The sequence below is a fragment of the Cyrtonyx montezumae genome, unplaced genomic scaffold (assembly GCF_038088225.1).
Source record: "Cyrtonyx montezumae isolate F1298 unplaced genomic scaffold, pur_monq_1.0 scaffold_8, whole genome shotgun sequence".
In the NCBI taxonomy this organism is placed as follows: domain Eukaryota; kingdom Metazoa; phylum Chordata; class Aves; order Galliformes; family Odontophoridae; genus Cyrtonyx; species Cyrtonyx montezumae.
The window spans coordinates 117,687,122-117,708,125 of NW_027072089.1; the positions used below are offsets into that span (position 1 = coordinate 117,687,122).

General features: G+C 35.7%; 1 protein-coding gene across 3 annotated transcripts in view; it reads right to left on the minus strand.

The window, feature by feature from the left end:
• Positions 1–7,990: 7,990 nt before the first annotated feature.
• Positions 7,991–21,004, minus strand: part of PHF14 (PHD finger protein 14) — a 158,391-nt gene continuing 145,377 nt past the window's right edge. Inside the window, exon 19 of one of the 3 annotated variants that reach the window (XM_065752249.1) lies at positions 7,991–8,797. In XM_065752249.1, the coding sequence (XP_065608321.1) occupies positions 8,723–8,797 (75 nt within the window). In that variant the 3' untranslated portion in view covers positions 7,991–8,722. The remainder of the gene's footprint in view (positions 8,798–21,004) is intronic. The other 2 variants (XM_065752251.1, XM_065752250.1) reach the window with 2 other exon arrangements.

Here is a 21,004-nt window from a genome sequence, read left to right on the forward strand (position 1 = left end):
TAGCACTCCGCAAAGAGATAGTATAGGGGATGGTATATTTTAATTAGTTCTATAAAAACAGTATACAAATAATACAAAAGAGAAGATGGCTCACCTTTAGGATGACAAGGCTTGCAGGGGACTCCATGTGGGAGGGATCTCCAAGAAAAGATCCTTCCCTGGTAGTGGTCAGCCCTTAAATGGGGTTTGGGAGAGGTGGAACCAGGCTCCACCCCTTCCACTCACACAGGTATATCACCTCCACCTGTGGCCCCATGGCTGACTCGGTGCTCACCTCAGGTGACCAATCAGTGGTTCAGGCCGTGATTCAACTGTTCCCATACAATAGAGCAAATTCTCAGCAACTGAACACTATTTTTCAACACGGGCATGACCATTAGCTGTTCATTTTTTAAAGCTTGCATGTCACAATAACTGGGAAAGCATTGTTGCTGAAACATGCCATCCATGGCTTCAGAATCAAAGAATTGTAGGGGGCGTTGGGAAGGATCTCTAAAGACCAAGTCCAACTCCACTGCTAAACCAGTTTCTCTGCATTAGGTTGCACAGGAAGGAGTCCAGTTAGGTTTTGAATTTCTCCAGAGGAGACTCCACAGTGGCTCTGGGCAGCCTGTTCTTGTGCCCTGTTACTCTCACAGTAAACAAGTTCTTCCTCGTGATAGTATGGAACTTCCTGTATTCCAGTTTCTGCCCGTTACTCCTTGCTCTACTGCAGCATGACACCAAAAAGAGTCCACCCTCATTAACTCGACTCCCGCATTTTAGATATTTATAAACAATTATGACATCCCTTCACAGCCTTTTCTTTTACAGACCAAAGAGTCCCATGTATCAGCCTTTCCTTGTACAAGAGATGCTCCAGGCCCCCATTCATGTTTGCGGCTCTTGTGTGCTCACATCCACTGTTTGGTCTCCACAAACATTCAGCAAACATGAATGAATGTCATTGGGTGCTATTTTTTTCTGCATGGAGAATTTCAGTTGCACATCTCTGTTGCCAAAATCTCATTATGTTGGCCTGTGACAACAGAGGCAGATGTTGATGGTACGGCAGTAGAGGCTGCACCTTCCTGCCAGCGTTCTGTTACATTTTGTTGCTGTGAGTCAATGTAATGAAATAGGAGGCATTACTTTCAGAGTAGCACTCATGGAATCGTTTATAGAAGAGATAAATAAAGGTCAATTTTGCTTCCTCATACCATAGATAAAACATAGATACTAAAAGTAACTGAAGTACAATTCATAAGTGAAATACAATTCAAGTGTGTTATATTAATTTGACTTTCTGATGAGACAATAAATTTACCTAAAAATCAAAGTCTTTGAAATATAGTAGTACAAATTCAAAGGCAGTGCTATCACATTTGCTTTTTAACTACTGTCTTTCTTTAAATCTTCACTGCCAACTTTGACAAACAAGGAAAATTGGCTATTCCATCTTCAGGAGCTGCAATCACAAGGCATAGTGTTAGTCCTAGAGATATGCTCAGCTGTTTAGTCTTTTTGGTCTTCTGTGAGATTTCAAAATAGCAAAGCTGAGCGTGGTATTGAAAAAGTATGTATGGTTTTCTATTCTACATAATACCTGAACTGAATGTAATTTAATGTTTAAAAAAAACCCCAATATTCTGTCTACTGAGCTAAATTTCCAGACTGTATTCAGATATCTATACATATACTTGCAACAAGCTAATGGCACAACTGATTTTATTATCAGTTGTACAATCAAAACCTTGAGGAACCTCAAGCATTACTCTTCATTCTTACTATATGAGGTAGAAACAAGAGGCTACTTTTTCTAAATAAAATGCAAAATTAAAAATACACGCGTGTTTCCATTTTTGAAATAAAGCACGGGATACTGTAGGGCGAATACCCTGAAAGAATAGCACCCACACAATATAATGAAGGTGGACAGTATATTTTTGCATAGCTTATCCAGATGGTATAAAGCCAATCAGTAAATAAGGCTCACTGGGAACTCCACTTGGGAGGGATCTCCAACAAGAGATCCTTCCACAGTGGTGGTCAGCCCTTAAATGGGGACTGGGACAGGTGGAGCCAGACTCCACCCCTTCGAGTCACACAGGTGAATTGCCTTCTCCACTGCTCCTGTGGCTGACTCAGTGCTCGCCTCAGGTGATCGATCAGTGGTTCAGGCCGTGATTCAACAGTTCCCATACAGATACATTCATTTATTTTCCTTCACCATCCTAGGTGACTTCAACAGTAAACTATTCCACACTGTGCAGATCTGTTCAACATATGATCTGGAGGTAGCTGTTGTATTCTTTCCTTCCATATGTTAGTTACATTTTATGATTCTTAGACAATGAAGTTTTAAATAAAGAAGTAATATTGATGTTTACTGGTGAACATTGTCATTAGAGTTTCATGTGCCACTTGATCTTGCACTAACAAATAAAATACTGGAAATAAAATACTAAAATTAAAAACCAAACAATAAACTCTGCCCATGCTGCCAAGTAATATATCATAGGCTGAAGCCAAACCCTTGCTAGGTGCATTTAAGTTAGAATGGAATGAAAATTCACTTATTCTCATACAGTTTTACTGAATATATATATACATAAGTAAAGTAATAAATAGTTTTAAAATCATCTAAAACTTCTACTCAAGAATCTAACTGCTCAAACAAGAATATGATTGATACCACTGAGAAAATTACTTAGTAATTCAGTATTCCATGAAGTTATTTTAATTCTTATAAGATGTATACCTTCAGCCTCCTCTTGGACTCTAGCGACAATACGTTTTACTCTACTGGAAAACTCCACTCCTCTCTAAAGGTTAACAAGCAAGTGGGAAATTAGTTCCGCCCTGGAGTCCTATCAAAAAATACTTGAACATATCGTCTCCAGTATGCTAACAGAATTTACATCAAGTGAGCCTACATGATTTCAGTGGTGGCAGCATGCCAAGGCAAGAAGAAATCTTTGAAAAATAACAGTCTCAGACTATGGGGCAGAAGTGGAGTAGTTTGTCATAAATTTGTATTTACATTTGCTCAAAGAGCAGCAAGTAGAAAGTTTTCTGTGCTCTTCCTTCTTTAGTAAGAAACTACCTTTAATTGAGACTCTAGACAGCATGAGAGATTATTGCTACACAGTACTCACGTCTTCAGGGAAAAAAGATAACAGGCCTGATACGTCTAAGTCAAACAAGCTTAAAATTCCTACCCAGGTATGAATGGCAAAATCTGACCAGATTATCAACGATAATTAGAAAACATGGGTCTAACAGTCTAGTAGTCAATTAAAATTATGAATGGAAAAACATACTTGCTCAGCCTAAAGAACTATTGCTATTTCTAGTAACTCATCTGATGAGCCCAAGCCTTCATCATCATCATCATCTCTGTCTTGTTGCAGTACAGAGAATTCACTCCTGTTCATGCTCCCAATTAGGTCAAGCTCTGTTGGAAGAACTGAGCTAATAGGTGGATTATAGACATTATAGCTGCCTATCTGAATACATAAAGATGTAAAAACTATTAACTATTAAAATATTTATGGAAAGATGTAATTAAATATTTAATAAAGTATATTTTGTAGCAATATGTTCAAAATAAAATATCCAGTGCTGCATAAAGGAAAATCAAATATTTGTGACTGAAACAATGATCCTTAAAATAAATAGTAAGTATTGAAACTGGATGTACAGTTCAAACAATTAAAAGAAAAACATCCCAAAGTCTTTCTTGTAGCATAACTGTTATGGTCTAGGTTTTATAAAACCTTTTTCCTCAGCAGCTAATTAGTGTTTCATATTCCCCACGGGTTTTAAGCTCTCGCTAATGATTGCATCACGTAGCCTCTAAAATCTTCACAACAGATTGATGATTAAAGATGGAAGTTGTCTCTATATATTTTTCTTTCCAGATCACTGAAATTGGCTGGTTTTGAATCAATTTACACTGCAGCCCCAACTCGCAAACTATCTCTTGTCAGAACTCCTATGGGTATCACCTCCTATCTATAGAAATAAAAGCTCTAACTCTGATCAGGCAAAAGCTTTTCAGATCACAGTAATAAGGAATTTGTCTATAAGCCACAAATTACTATCCTTTATGTACTGGTGCTTTTTCAAGCCTTTTGGCTCCATTATGAGAATGAGGCTGTTTCTCCCTAACTCCATCCACCTGTTCAGTTATGTAGCAGAATGAAAACTGATTTCCATCGATGACAATCTCTGCAAATCTCATTTGGTACATTTTCATTGATATTCATAATAAATTCTGGTGGTAATGTTATATTGTAAAAGGGATATGCTTTATATTTCCAGAACAATTGTGACATTAATTGCTTTCAGCTGTAATTTCTTCTTTGTATAACTTCTAACCCCACATGCTTTGCTAGGATGCTACAGACTGCATTACCTTACCTGAAGGAATATAGGCAATGAAGTGCTATTGGCTTGTTAAAATACACTTCTATTCTATCACAAGATGGCAGATATAGTACATAAACTTTCAATAATATACTAAAACTTAAAATGATTAAATCAATGTGTACACACACTTAGCTACTGTCTTTACAGCATGGACCAGAAAAAAAATGGTCTCACTGTACCATTATCAGTGACTGCATTTGTGGTGTGCTAGTAGTTCATTGTTACAGCTCTTTCAAAACAACACAATTTGGAAAGAACAAAATTAATAAAAATTTGATCAGGCATAAAATGACTGCATTTTTTGGTTAAAGTGCAGGATGGTAGCACAGTATAGGTATGGCACAGCCTTTGTTTTTATTCAGCTATTTAGTATGCTGTAGGTATAAATGAGAGACTTAAACCAAACATCAACACCAAACCTTTTAGATGTTAATGTGATGATAGCTATGTTATTATGAGTTTAATGATATCTAGTGCACACAAGAATACATAGGTGTCATGCTGGGAAACCAATGATCTGGCTCTCATTTTGACTGCAGGCAAAGAATATCTCATCAAAGCTATAAATTTCATGAGTCTGTTCCCAAATTTAAAACCCGTAAGGAAATGGCTTTCATGGTTCAACAGTTTTAAAGGGTTGCTCTTACTCGGCTTTGTAACAAGGAAATTAATAGTTCTAAAACAAATCAGAATTATGCCATAGCTGCATGCATTTTCATGCTGTTGCCTTCAGCATTTTACTTCTTTTTCCAGATAGCATCACTGCAGAATCCACACTGAACACACTGTCGGGAAACATTTATTACCTGCTATGATTTTGCACACAGTCTTAGGTGAGAGAAGTTGTCTATTCATTGCTATGTAAAACTCATTTTCTTTAGGTCATGTGAAATAGAGCCAGTTTCTAATCAACCTTCACTTTCCAGAGTGTAAAACCTATCTAGCCTAATGTCAACAAGCGTTAGTTTCTGCAGTGTGATGCAGAGCAACCAATACAGAGGTGGAAGGCTTATGGGACTGCAATAACAAAGTAGTAGTTAAATGATAAAATTCTCTTCCAGTGTATTATATTTTGCTTTAAAAATTCTGACTGCATAAACACTGATTCTCCTGAGAATGAATAATCATATTTAAATCATTTTCTTAACGTAGAAGTATGACAACGCTCTCTAATGAGCAGAAAACAAATATTGTGCTTGGATCAGCTGCTGTATATCACATTTCATGCCTGTAATGCACTATGATCAGCCCTGTTTAGGAGAAAAACCATAAATGAGCACCACAAATCCAGCACAGCAATACATTTCAATATTTCATTGACAAAATACCAGGAATACTGTGAATCCTCATTTTAACCAGTAGGAAGGCACACATATAGTAGAAATAAAATACCAACATAAATTTCTTTTTGTGGAGTATCCTTATAATTGCACAACGTTTAAGATTCTATTTCAGATGAATAGCATCTGTATCAAAGTTAGCTTTGCTTTTTTAGCTAATGCCAAACACGTAGCATTCGGAATGAATGTGTGACAAGAGCAAAGGGGTATACTAAGGAAATCCATTTTAAATACTAGCAACCTACTGTATGTGTATCCATGACCCAACATAACACACACTTTTACAAATTAGAAAGGTTGTTGTGTGTGTGATTGCACAGAGTTCCCATGCCTCTCAGTGCTGACCCTGGATGGGGGAGAGGCAGGCCTACCAGGAAGTGGAAAGGTCAGAAATCCTTTCCAAAAACAAAAATTGTAGTAATAGACAAACCTGCTCATGTCTGAGGTTGAAGTGGTTGTGTGTAATAGCATAAAACAGCATTGGAGACTCAAAGATTCCCATATAGGCCACTGGTATTCCACTGGAGACAAAAAGCAAACATGGAGCAATGAACAGAAAACCAACAGCAATCCATCATGAACTGTACAAAAAGTGGTAAATTGGCTTTAATATGAGGAAAATGACAGTTTCTCCTCAAGCATGGAAAACGTGATTATCCCCTAAGCCACCCTAGAATAGCTATTACTGGGGTAAATGAGAAAACTGAGATTCCCAACTGGGGACAATCATCACTGTCGTTCTTGACAGCGATGGAATGACAAACAAATAGCTCTCAATCCAGACTTTCAGAGCAGCATGTGACTTCTACTATTCAAGGACAGCACAGGAGAAAGAAGTATAAAATAAAAAAAATATTAAAGCTGACTGGTCAGACACAAGTAATACGTGTGTCTGTGTATATTTACATGCAAGGAACGTACTGCCCTGTAAAAATGCCTGTAGTCACTTAAATTAAAGCTGTGTAAACTTTTGCTCATTGCATCCCCCTAAGCCTTTGAACATATTCTGATATGCTTTAAGCTTAATTCTACAGGAGATAAGACTGCATTTCATGTCCACATTAATGCAGCACGGACATACCTTTAATAAAAGGCACAATATTCCATACCAGATACTGCATAAAAAGTGTGCAATGAAATTCATACAATTAGATTAAAAATGTAAGAATATACAAAAAATCAGTTCAGCAGCAAATTTTAATTTGCTCTCCATCAAGGGAAATAAACTCATCTGTTGGAAAGGAGAGGAGAGGGGATAACAGTGCCAATAATTATTATTATTTTGCAGTTGAAAACCCTAATTTCTAGAATATTACAATTTTTTGTTAATTAAATGACTTAACCTAAGGACAAATTTCTATTTATCAACTCTAAATTTAGACTTCTGATGACATATGCTGGATTATTGTAGAAGTATGATTTATGTGGTTGCTCTTTCATGTAAAATTTTTAAGAATTTAGAAAATATACTGTAATATTGTAACATTAAGCTCTCCAGCATACAACAAAGAGAACCTTCCTCTACTTTTCAACATCTGTACTGACTTTCTCATTCAGATGTTTGAGGATCAAGTAATGTATTTTCATAAAAATATTGAAAAATAAATATCTACCTTTTTCATCTTAAGTGCCTGTACATTCCCATGCTGCCATATAGTCTAGAAAAAATTTGCTGCCAGGAAATGAATGAAAATAGACCATTCTCCAGGATTGAGACCATATTTGCTACTTTTGGATGATAATTTGGGTGGATAAACCCAAATTTGAAATCTGTTGAAGAGACGTGCATAATCGAAGCTCATGAATCAGAAAAGAATTTATAAAAGACATTGTTTGAGAATAGGTATGTTTCTTTTAACTATGAAACTATAATTTATATAGATCTGAGAAAATTGAATATTGACATCATTTACAATGTGATTTACCAGTCAATATAAAGAATTACAGTAATATGGAAGATTGGGAAAAGACATAAACTTCTTCAGTAGAAGGCACAGTTGTCCTACAGCAAGATAAACTGCCCTAAAGGAACTTGAGCAAGGTGTAGCTTTAATTCTGAAACAGAATAATATTCTTGTTTTCTTGACTGCAACAAGTGAAAGCATCAAGCTATAAACCTACATCTGAGTTTCTACTACTAACATTCCCATTTAAGAGATCTACACAGAGTTAAAAGCAGAAGTAAATCAGAAAGATTTTTTTTTAGGAAGAATTTTTTTTTATTTTAGATTTTCAGTATTCACTTAAGAACTGATGATGCAGAAAGAAATTATTTTATGCTGTTTAAATGCAAAGATTATTACAAAGGAATTAGAACTGGGTAAAATGGTCCAATCAAGACAAAATGTGGCATTCATTAACAGACAAAGATCATGTTTAGATGGAAAAGTTTTACATGGAGAAAAATAATGATACAATATGAAATAACTTAGAAATCACAGAAGGCATAAACATGTAAAACTGATTATATGTCAAAAAAACACTGTACAAACCACAAAATGTTTGCCTTCACCCAATCCCCAGCAACACTTATTTTAACTACTGTTAAGAAGAAATTTCAGAACTTCAGAACATAACATATATCTGACTTTTCAGTATCAAAGCTCTTGCTTAGAAATACCAAAATGTGTCTGACTTATAACTATCCTTTAAGGATAACATTGCTTGGTAGAATAAAAAAAAAATAATGCACTGTTTGCTTACTAAGTGTTTTTAGTGATGACTAACCCATCAGCTTTCTATACTATGTTCAAAAATCTTTTAGAATTCATTGGTACGGTGCTCAGTTCTGACAATTCAGCTTTTAATATAATCACAAATATCACCAGGAGCTATATCATTAATTTCCCAGTGTAAAATGAATTCAAATTTCAACGACTTTATTGAGAATTTTCTTGTTAATTTTACAAGGAGAAACTATAATCACTGTTACACAACTTGCAAATATTTAAAACAAGATCAGCAATCCCCTATTTTTTCGATTTTTTCTGTTCCAAATTCAGTTCCTGAGATGGATTTTCAGCCTCAGCTTCATTTTCATCTTCCTGAAAAAGAAAATGAAAAGCCAAACATCAATCAATTTACTGAAGTACACTTTTTATACTTACGCACATGCATAGAGTTTTGTACATGCTTTTGCTATCCTTCTCTTCACCAACAAGTATAAAAATAAACAAAAAATATCATATATTCAAGCATTTGTTTCTGCTCAATAGCTGAAATAAAAACACTCAAAATTTAAATAAGGCTAATCTTCGACTTTAATAGAAGATAATTTAAGAAATCTCAGGTATAGCCCTAACTAATGTGCAGGCTGGTTACATCAAGAAATTACTAAACCCTACACAAACAGCAAGATATCCAAACGTTTGCAGCAGACAGTACTTCACATCTTTCCTTTGTTCTTGACCAGAGGTTTCCACTAAATTATTTTCAAATGCAAGAACTTCCATCATTGTTCTAAAAATTACTTTTGAAAAGCATCTGCCATTGAAAAATGTTTCATTTTTTTGAGACCAGATACGTTTAGTTCACCCTTTGATAAAAGACAGTAAATTTAACTTCAGCGACACTTTATGTGCTGCAACACCGTATTTTTGTCCCATCTAGCATATTTTCTTGACAGGTCTGCCAATTTTCCAATTACTTGTACCACCATATGTTATCTGAAGATCAGTCAGGTCTAAAATAGGAAACATGAGCATGTCAGGCAGCAGCATGCTTACAATATTCTACAGCTTCAGTTCCAAGAGTTGGGCTCATAATTCATGATGGATTTAGCTGGATCACACTGAAAAAATGAAGTGACATCATACAGCCCATTTCCATAGGAACTGATACTATTTTGTGTCCAGTACTAAAATGTTACTTCCAAAATATAAATTACAAAAGTCTGAGAAAATTGTTTCATAAGGCAACTTGCAACCCATTATCACATCAAGAACAGCCACTGTCACACATTCAAAGTATGGCCAGTTCTCCTGCCTACATTTTAATTCACAATATAATTCAGAGAATCTTCCTCACTTTGTAAACTTAAAGGAAAGCAAACAAATAAATGTTTGGGAGTGAAAAAGTATTCTGACTGCTATAAGACCATTCTTCAATAGTCAATATTTGAGAAAGAGAAATGTCAGGGCCATTAGGTGGAACCCAAGAAACAAGGGTGTAGTTTCCAGCTTTAAATCAGCAAATTCATTCTTCTATGCAAATCTCCTTGCATCCTAGTCTTCCTTTCTCTACATCAAAGACTGTTTTGTAAGTATAATTATAATAAAGATTCAGAGATACAAAACATATAGGAAGATCATATGAATATCACAAAATAGAATAGGAGCAGAAAATCTTATTAAAAAATGTGGCCTCATAATATGTTACATAACATTAGAGTAAAAATGAAAAGCTCATTGTTACATTAAATAAGTGTATACTCCATTTTAATTCCAAATCAATTTCCCTTCCAGGATAGAGTAGGCTAACTAAAGGCTAAATGCTTTTCATAACTTCCTGGATTGCCATCTTTTCAATTATCTTTAAAAAACATAGTGACGTCTGTTGCTCTTCTATTTTGGTTGAGAAAACATGTCTATGCATGTGTGTGAAACCAAAGGTTATTGATTTCTTGAAATTACAAGTGTAGCATATATTCAAGAGAGCTTGATGCATATAGTACACCCATTGTAACAACTAAGGAGCAACATGTAGCTAAGCTCAGATGTCTGCTTACAGCAGAAGAGTATCATGGAATATAAAAGCCACTCACAGAAATTGTTGGCTCCTATAGAAAAGCAGCATGGTTCCTTCAGATCAGGCTTGTTAACAAAGGAACAGCAAGTCTGTACATTTCTGAAGATCGTTACCTATAGAAGTTGTATTTCTGCTGACCTCAATGCCAACTAATTCACCTCTCTAACACATGACCCGCTGTTATTCCAGAGTCCGTGTCCTCCTCCTTCATATAGGCAATGTAAACCCTACATGGTCATTCCTTCCCAGCACACTTAAGTTGGTGTTTAGGAGTTCCACTCACAAAGGAAGCATGAAGAAATTTCAGACAACAGAGAAAAGGACCTGTGCCTTGTCTTCTCTGCAGGAGGGCAAAGGGATAGAGGCTGAACATTAGCTTCCTTGGCTTATTTTTGGGACAAGAAGGTTTTATCCACTGAAGGAGGTTTTATAATAGAAACTGGCTTTGTGTAGACTTGAAATGTTTTAATTTTCTGCTCATAAGGTCATGCTTGCTATCTGGCAGATTTCCTAGTTTACAGCAGCAGCTGCAGTGCACTGTGTTTTCTGAGAAGCAGACATGATGGCTGACTGACTAAAGCAAGTCTAGGATTTGCTCTGCGTGAATACTAAAGACAGAAGCATCTGTTATGGGATATTTTGTAGTATCAGTGTTCTTTTTTTTATTCATCCCCTGCTGCTAAAACCAGGTAAAATGAATTAAAACTGGTAAAATATAGGTGAGTATGAATTGGATTTATGTGGGCAGACATCTATATTCAAGTCATTCAGGGCTCTGCCTGTTATGTTGTTATTTTTGTTATTTTGATATTTTTTTGAAAAAAAGAAAGCTACAAAAGCTTTCTGAACACACCCTACATTGGATATCTTAGCTTTTTGTTGAGGCACTTTTACCCCATCTCCATTTTCCAAGAACAGAAAGTGTCACATACTATTTTGAAATGGAAATCTAAGCTTAGAATCTCCAAAGATGGGTAATTTGTGCAAAATGAAAGATTATTCATCTTTCTTACACTATGCATTAACAAAGGGAGAAAATATTTTCGTTACATGCATCTTCATCCAGATCAGTTCCCTGTACATTACTGCATGAACAGAGGTATCACAACAAAAGAGATGGCAGAAATGGTTGTTGGGAGACACTGGAAAGAATGAGCTAACAATTCTAACACCCATTCAGCTTTAGGCCAGGAAAAAAAAAGTGATGGTGGTGGCCTGAAAATGACCAGCTCACTCATTACTGAAAATTATTAGAAAATTTTGAGACATTATCTCCTATGATATATAGGAAATGCAATATGACTGCCAGTAGTACATCTAGGAAGGATCTGCACTGGGAACACAAAGCATATACACCGACCATACTGAGAAGTGCAAAGTCACAATTCCTTCGGTTTGCTGACAATGTAAAACTTCTAAGTAATTTTTATTGTTTTTGTTAGTAACTCAAGAGGAATTGTGATGAATTCATGTGATACTGAATTGTAGTTTCTAATGTGATTAAAAATGTTTGAATTTTCAGCTAAGTAGCCTATGCAGCTTAATTATGAAGAAACGATGACTTACTGAAGATTAAACATATTTAATATATTTGCTTCACTAATTACCACTTACCATTATAAAGCTTTAAATTCTGAAGGAAAGCAAAGGAAAATATTTTATTTATTTTTGTTGTCACTTAAAAATAGTTGGTGATGGTAGTGTGTGAAGTTGGTATTACTGGTTTACATATTACTGAATATGCAGGTGAAATATCGAACTCCAGCTGCTGTTTCACAAATTCAGTTCATATTTTTCCTGTTAGTATCTCACATCTCTATTTTACACAGTTATTTACTTTGCTCTACTGACTAGTGCTTTCTGCCCTAAGAATCCTGAAACAGTTCTTTTGTTGTTAAAATGTTAAACCATCAAAGTAGATTTTGCTAACAGATGTCACAAATCAAAATCCTCTTGGTATCTTTTCTGACTGCAGCCAAATGTCAGTTCAAACCTTAAGTGGATTTTGAATACACTTACATAAAGTATGCACCAACACAGACCTGAAGATTTGTAAGAGTAATAAAGAGAAGTGAATCCCTCAAGATGCTGTTTACTACTATTACCAAGACTATCACTACTCTCACTGAAAAAGTGAATTCAAGAGCCCAAAGGTTATTTTCATGTTTAAATGAATTAAGTTTACTAGTCTGCAATTGTTCTTTCGGATTTACAAAAATAACAGTGATAAGGAAAAGAACTAACAGCTCTAAAAAGCTCTGTAAACTCAACCTCCTGAAAGGAAAAACAGTTTAGAAGCTTTTAAGTCACTGCTGCTAGACATCTCATGAGGAGAGACCTTCCACACCAGCCAATTTCTAAGTGGCCTTTACCAAGCTGGAAACATGGAAATGGATAAGATTATTTGGATGTCCTACTGATGATTTTAAATGTCCTGTGGGCACACTACTTAGTCTACACCTGGTAGCTGAGCATTATTGGGTCACAGAACCAGAATAGGGCCAAGAATTAAAAACTGAGAGCCCACAGTCTGCAACCTAAATCAAAGCAAATTATGAGAATATCGAGCATTTAGTGTCTTTGCTAAAGTTAACCAGAATATTCTGAAATTTAAAAGTGTTTAGGTGGCAAAAACCAGAGGGACCTGGCTGACTTTTATGTCCCAATTTGTGAAAATTTTGATTTGACAGTTGAGAGAGTGTGATTTTGTCCTATTACTTCATCCCCTTTGTAAACATGTTTAAGGTCAACTACAAATGCTATTATAGTTGACAAGCAGAGAACAGGAGGCCCCACGTGGAAAGTTATTTTTATAGTAATTATTCCAGAATATTCCCCTGTAGACAAATCTTGACTTAAAAACAAACAACCTCTAGAAACAGGGTTTTGAGTATCACTTTCTCTTCTTTTTCCCACTTCCATCCAACTGAAATGACTGTGAATTTCTCTTTATGTCATTAGTTACTTCTATGAAATCTGGAAGACAACAGTGAATGAGACAATTCTTAACTCTACAGGGGATCTGACAGTACTCTGTATGCAGAACAGATCCAACATCAATTAATTGTGCTAGGAAATGCACAGTTTCACAGATCTGTGCATTAAACCACACCTGCAATTTCTAAGGTTCTACTCCAAAGGTAGATAAAATTGTTGATATCTTTTGATAAAATAAAGTTGCTGGTTTTGTCCTGTGTGAAGTCTAAGCCTTTTTATAAATTTAATAAACACAGTATGATGTCAACTAACATCTGAATAAGTTAGAAAATGACCAACATAAAAAGTATGCTATTAAGTCAATAAATGTTTGATGGGTTCTCCATGCTTCCACATAAATTGGAAATACCATCTCAAAAATATTCAGAATCAAATTCAGACACTACTACTTTTCACATTAACTTAATCCAGAAGAGCTGTAATGTGACCAATACACAAAGCTTCAGTGAGGGTGGGCAGCTGGCCACAAGAAACATCAAGTACTTCTAACTCTAAAAAGTCTTGAAGCATCTGTCAGCAAATAATGACAAGAAAAAGATTTTGTTGTGAACTCAAGCATAATTATCTGGCAGACTCCAGAAGAACAAAGAATGCTCTTCAGTGTAAACATGGTCAGAAGCCCTGTGAGACCCTCTATATGGACATTTCCACCAAATTGCAGTCTGTACCCCTTGTTTGGTCACACCACAAATCCCACGCAAGTTCGAAATGGCCTCAGTGCCTGAGATGCCATCAGGAAGGTCTCTGCTGCCAGCGGAAAGAAAATGAGAATCTTCTCAAAGCTGCAGTTTTCCACACTCAGGTAGGTGGAAAGCAATCAGCCTAAATACTTGCCAACTATCAATCTAAATATTGGCTAATTCAGAAATACAAATAATAATAATAATAAAAAAAATCACTACGTACAATCAAACTGTGACAGTTCATAGATATTGTAGGTCATAGCTCACTGAGAGGATGTTTGCATACTAGCATTTTTAAAACAGCCCAGACAGGAAGTATTTCATTCACCTGCCTTGCAGATTCTTGCTAGCAAAACACTATCTGGAAGTAGGTAAAAATTACGAACTCTTTAAAAATACGTCAGGAAAAAGGGATTTTATAAACTACGACAGCTTTTCTTTCTGTAAGTTAAGCTCTTGCTTTCCAATGCAATAAGCCAAACTTGAAGGAAAAAAGAGTTTGCAGGGCTATAAACTAAGTCTTAAGTCAGCCTCTGTGTTAAATCAGCAAAAGGTAAGCAACCAACACTAAATCAGAAGTTATTTTTCTTCCAAAGCCCATGGTATGTGCTTGAAACGTATTGCTGACAACCCTTACAAAGAAGAGTGGTGCAAAAATACAGAGTACAACTGGAACATTTCTTTACAAAAGGATATTAGAAGCAAATATAAATTTCTCATGGTGGATGACAGTTTTCTGTCACTGCAGCCCTGCAGTGATAAGGCAGCTGTTTGTTTCCCAGGAAAAGGAGACCCTTGCTGCATGGATCATTTTCATACTGACAGCCTCGACAAGTTTGACATTTGCTTCATGAAGTATTCTGAAGCAGCCATCAAGAAAATGCACCCTCTGGGACCACTGGCAAGCTGACAGTCATACCTTTTAATGTGCCATCTCCATTAATTCTTACTGCTAAACCCCACCAAGTTCCTACGATGAAATCTCTGCTGATCGGCTAACATTAAAAAACGGAGGCTATCAACGAGCTAAGCATTATAATGTAAGTAAACATGACATCAATAAACTGGAAGCAGTTCCTCATCCCATTTTGTTGTAAAAACAGCGTCTGGAACTGCTGGGGGTTGTGGGGGGCTGTCCTTTCACGCAGCAGTGCAGGGCTCTGTACTCTAGGTGGCAATCCAAGACCAGGAGAACCGCTCTCACACTCCAGCTTTCCTTCAGAAGATACAAGCAGCTGCATGCTTATCACAGCCTCTTTCCTTTAACTTGTATTGGTACAAGAACTTGAAGGCTTTTGTAAATGGTTGTCAGTGTTTCGTGTTTTCTATTTCCTTGTTTCTAATTCTGATTATACAGAAAAATGTACCATCGCAAGAGTCCTTACAGCAGAATTGCATTTAATGTTTAGCACAGAAGTGGAATTTTATGCCAGATTTCCAATCCTCCATCTGTTTCCCTCCTTTTTAGGAAGCAACCGTTGCACTGAGTGGCCCCTTTGGCTGCCTGCCACTCCAGTTGGGATGCTCTTCAGGGCAGGTGGTGCTTGAAACCAAACCATTGTTTTACAAGTTCAGCTGGTTCTCCTTGAAGTACAGGAAAATGTCTCCTTTTTAAACAAATTGATTCTCTAAAGATTTCGGTTTGTGAACTTTACACTGTATCTATAAAAGCTAAGTATTACAAGCCTGAAATATCAACAATGTAATAGCTGGAAAGATACTTAAAGGGGATAGACTGTACTGGGCCTGTACCTGAAAGGACAGGCTTCCTTAATCACCACTCCCATCTCAGAAAGCATGCTCGTCTTTCGTTCCTGACTTTCATGTCTGACCTCATTGTGATTAAGATCCTTTCTAAAACAGATTGCTTACTCAATTACACCACTTACATCTGTGCATAAACTTATGTATGGTAATCACAATAACATTTTCATAATACAATCATTATTTTCATGAATTGTGAATTAAAAAGTTCCACTATATATACACTCATAATATGACTACAGAATATTCCAAACCCTAGAAATGTCTATTCTAATTAAACCAAGATTATTTTCAATATTTACCATTATATTCCTGCCATATTTACAGTATACACTTACCAAATCATAGGAAGCAAAACTTTTTGATGCTAAGAAATAAAATAGCATTTTCTTACAAGAGCGACATGAGAACAACAGGTTCTCAGCGATGAGAAATGAACAGTTCTTTTAAACATTTTTATTTCTAAGTGCAGTGCAATAATAAGCAAAGAAATTAAAAGTTTTTTGTTGTTGTTTTTTGCTGTTCAATTGTTAGGCTCTACATGTGAACTACCAATTGATATTAGAAGATCTTTTTCCCATGCTTTAACTATATATATTTTTTTAACAAATAATTTTGGGTATACACAGCCTTTTCTCAGGGGTTCTGAACATTATTTGCTCCCAAAGAGGTCTAAAACATATAACAGAAAACTATGCCCAAATGACTTCCACAAAAACGCTTTTGCAAACTACAGCCTAGAAATGTTACCTAGAGTCAAATACACCACACTAAACATCCGTGATGTACATGATTTGAACAGAAAGAAGAGAACTGCTGTGTGAAAGGAATACATTTATCTCAATAACAAAGAAAACCTCGACCTTAATGAAAATGTTTCAGGAAAGATGAGTGCTTTGCATGCTTCTGATCAAAATTAATTAGAGTTTTAATGTTTTACATTTTCACCATAATTCTTTAAATGGTGCATTTATTTCATAGTAATAAACACTCGGTTCATTAAGTAAAGTTCAAAATCTGTGTTACTCGCTACATTTAACAACCTTTGGCCCTCTTTTTCAGTATTTTTTGATTCAGGTTTCCAAAGCATTGAATAAGCAATTGAGGAACACAAATTTCATGACTCTGCATATTTAGGATTCTTATTTCATCTACAACAAAGGGCAATTAATCTACCATTCCATACTGAATTCCAACTTTAGCGAGCCATGATAGATACTGAAATGAACTTAAAGGAAATGCTTAATTAAATTATTGAAAAAAGCAAAACAGAAGGTTTTTTCTTTACGACTAAAGGAAATTAATTTTAAAAAGTGTGCTGCAGTATAATAAATTTGGAATTCATGAAAACATTTCTATAATTTGATAACTAACAGTTCAAAAATCTTTCTTTCTTTTTCATTTTATATTTCATCAGAGCACTTCACCTGAGTACAGCCATGAGATTTTGTTCAGGCTCAGGGCACAAAAGATGGATCTTTCGAAGGAGTTAAGAAGATAACACGGCCGATTGGACAACAGAGCAAATACTTAAATCTTAGTCATCTATTTAAAAAAATGGCTGTTAAAAATGTTGTGAAAATGCCTTTGTATTTACAATGCCTACTTTTAATGATAAGAAATTGCCAATAATAAATTATAGAAATGGAAAAAGCCATAGAAGTAGACAAGAGGATTAGCTGTGGCAACAAATAATACCTTTGCTACTGACCAAGATATCAGGCCTGGAAGAGAATTTACTTTTTGATTTTTAAACACAAGTCCTTTTCTTAGGTCTCCCAAAACACAAAGGGACATTCAAACCTCTAGTGACACAAACACATTATGACAGTTATGTTAATTACTTACAGTTTCATCCAACACTTCAATAGATTTCCATTACTACATTATTTCTGATAGCGTAGTCTTTACACAACAGTATTTAGATTTATAATAAAATAACTTGATAGAATAAATTCTGCACGGCAAAAGCAGAAAGTCTGCTTCTTTTTATAGTTATTTTGGCTGCCACACGTATGGTGCGTAGTAAAAAGGAACAGCACAGTTTACCACAAAATCAAGAAAAGGATTAAATTCAGAATTCAATGATTATAATAAGACAGATTTTTCAATGGCTTCAAAATCCACTGAATATAGTCCTTCAAAGAATGCTCTAGTCAAGGACCAGATCCATATCTTCACACTATCAATCCAGGTACAATCCCTCATGGAAGACCTACATTTTCCCTACCATTAGAATTAATTTAATCTAAATTAACATTGGAACTACAGACCTTCCTAAAAGTCAAAATCATTCCTTTATGAGATGTACATTTATACTTTAAATTACATAGGCTGTGGACCTTACATCAAATGGGGAAAGAAGTCTATGTTTCAGAAACTGGGATATAGTTTGTTTGGTAGCAAAAACAGATTAGTAAATTTCTTGCTATATTTTGACTTTATTTCTGTAATTGAAGGTAGCACTTACTGTTCTGATTCTGCAGTGATGCATGTACAGCCCTGTTTCATAGAGAGGAACACCTCAGCTGTATGTGAAGCATCAAAGGTGTATCGGTAATAAACTCATAATAAAGGTCAAATAAAAACTGTAACGTAATATACTGGTGTTTCAATAATTTCAAGCTCATCAGCATCTAAATAAAAGATTAATGTAATATGTTTAACAGTAGAATGAATTTCTCTTCAAACTCCACTTTGCATTTCCATTTGGGGTCTTCACATTTCCAGATGGGGTTTGGCACTGGCTCTAGCTGGGATGGAACTGACTTTTCCCACAGCAGCCCATACAGTGCTCTGCTCATGTATAGCTAGAGCAGCACGGATATTATGGCTGCTGCTGAACAGTGCTGGCATGGCACCAAGACTGGCTCTTCAACCTGAGCCAGTAGGCTGGGGGTGAACAAGAGCTGGTGAGGTGACATAGCAAGGGCGACTGATCCAAAGGGATATGCCTTACTGTATGGAGTTATGCTCTAAATAAATCTGAGATAGGGAAAGAGTGAGATGAAGGAGAAGGGGAGGGCTCTCGTTATGAAAGCATTGGTCTCCCCCAGCAATTGAGGCCATGTTTCTCAAGAAGTGGCTAAACATTGTTTGCTGATGTGAAGTAGAGAATAATTGTTTTCTTCTTTTGCTTGTGTCAGAACTTTGTTGTTGTTCTTTTTTTCTTTAATTCAACTGTCTTTATCTCGATTCTGAGTTTTCCTTTTTTCATCACATTTTCTCCTCATTATTCCAGGAATGGGAAGTGAGAGAGTGATGTAGTAGAACTGAGTTGCCCATCAGTTGTTAAACCATCACTGGTTTTAAAGCCAAATGCCGTTTAATTCAGTGGATACACAAGGGATGTTTTGGTCATTCGTCATGATACTGATGATGTTTCACTGCAGTTCTGTGAAGCCACAATCTGATGAAACTCATCCCACTGGAAGAAATGGAATGCCCAACCATTTAAGGTAATACCATAATCAAAACGATCCTTGAAAAATCTGCTCTGTTGAACTTGCCTTCAAACATCCTATGAAATCCTTCCCAAACCTTTTCTCTAGTGATATTTATATATTTTGAAGGCAAACAAACAAACAAGAAAAAAAAAAAAACACAACCAAATGAAGTCTAATTGTTTTTCAGCAGTTTAGAATCAAATTGACTGACACATTTTACTACTGTGGTCTCGGTGGTCACTGTGAAAAGAATCCCCTACTGTTTCATGGAACGTTTTCTTCTGATAAATCTAGTATTGTTTCAGTACACTACATCAAAGCCCTCTTGACACTTGACAACAGTTTGCTTACCCATCTCTTCCTGCCCTCCATCACATCACATGTAACTGTTAGAAGACTGGGAGACAAAATACTTTGTTGTGATTCAGTTACTGAAAAGCTGCACTTTAAAAGATTCCCAAAACCAGGAAAATTTGGCTATAAGTAATTAGTGTCAGCATATTTATGGTTCAAGAGCTCACAACAGAGCTCACATTATAAATCATTTATTATGTTTCCTTAAAATATTGAAGCCACAGTATAATTTATTGAAACTCCTGAAGGATATTGAACTTAATTCCTCAGAAGACTATTCATTCAGGAGGTGCTTGTTTGTTTTTTTTCCCCCCATTTTTCCATTATGATGCATCACAGTGCTTCCAAGACAAAATATTCTTCTCAACCATTAAAAGCCACAACATACAAACACATATACATGCATCATTACATTCAAGTCATCTGATCACTGAACTGAGTTGTGTATGGAATACAGTGTAGAACAAGGCCTCTATGAACAGAATACTGAATTTAAATAGATAAAGAAGGCATTTAAATTATGAGTATTTAAGAAGAAGATGAAGCTATTTTAAGATGGCTATTTTATCCTGAAGTCCTAGTGCTTCCAGACTGCTGCCTCTGAAGGGTTTCTGCCCAATGCTCAGCAGTTACTGCTCTGTTCCTTGTGCAACAGCTGCTCTCATAATAATGCTGTTGGTACTATCTATAAGACGTACGTGAACAATACTTATATATTTGCTCATTTTACTTTGTTTGCAACAGCAGAATAGGTAGCAGAAAATAAAGATTTGTAGTAAAAAAAAACAACAGTCTCATGCTCTCCTGAATTGATAGAATTCATAGAATTCCTTTTGCATGCTTTGTCTTAATTAGATGTACCTTGGATAATTTAAAATATTGAAACTCCAAAAGCTGGTAGCACTGCCATTTAAATCAGCATTTAAATTTAGAAACAAACATAACTATACTACTTCAAATACCAATGCAATTTAAAAATATGAAAGAATGTTAAGAAAATACAATGTGCTCTCTATTTTGATAGACAATAAATCAAGGATCTTGCTCTTCCTCTATTAATGGGTATTTCCCTTTGTCAGAACTTTCCTTAATGTCACTGACAGCCACTGGGACTGGACTGAAGTATCTTTAATTCATTTAATTTCAGCAAAACCTTTCAAGAGGAAGCTCTCTAAAAGGAAAACCTGAAAAGTGTCATTACCTTTTGCTTCTTTTGTCCTTTCAAAATCCTTAAACTGATCACAGAATCATATAATGGCTT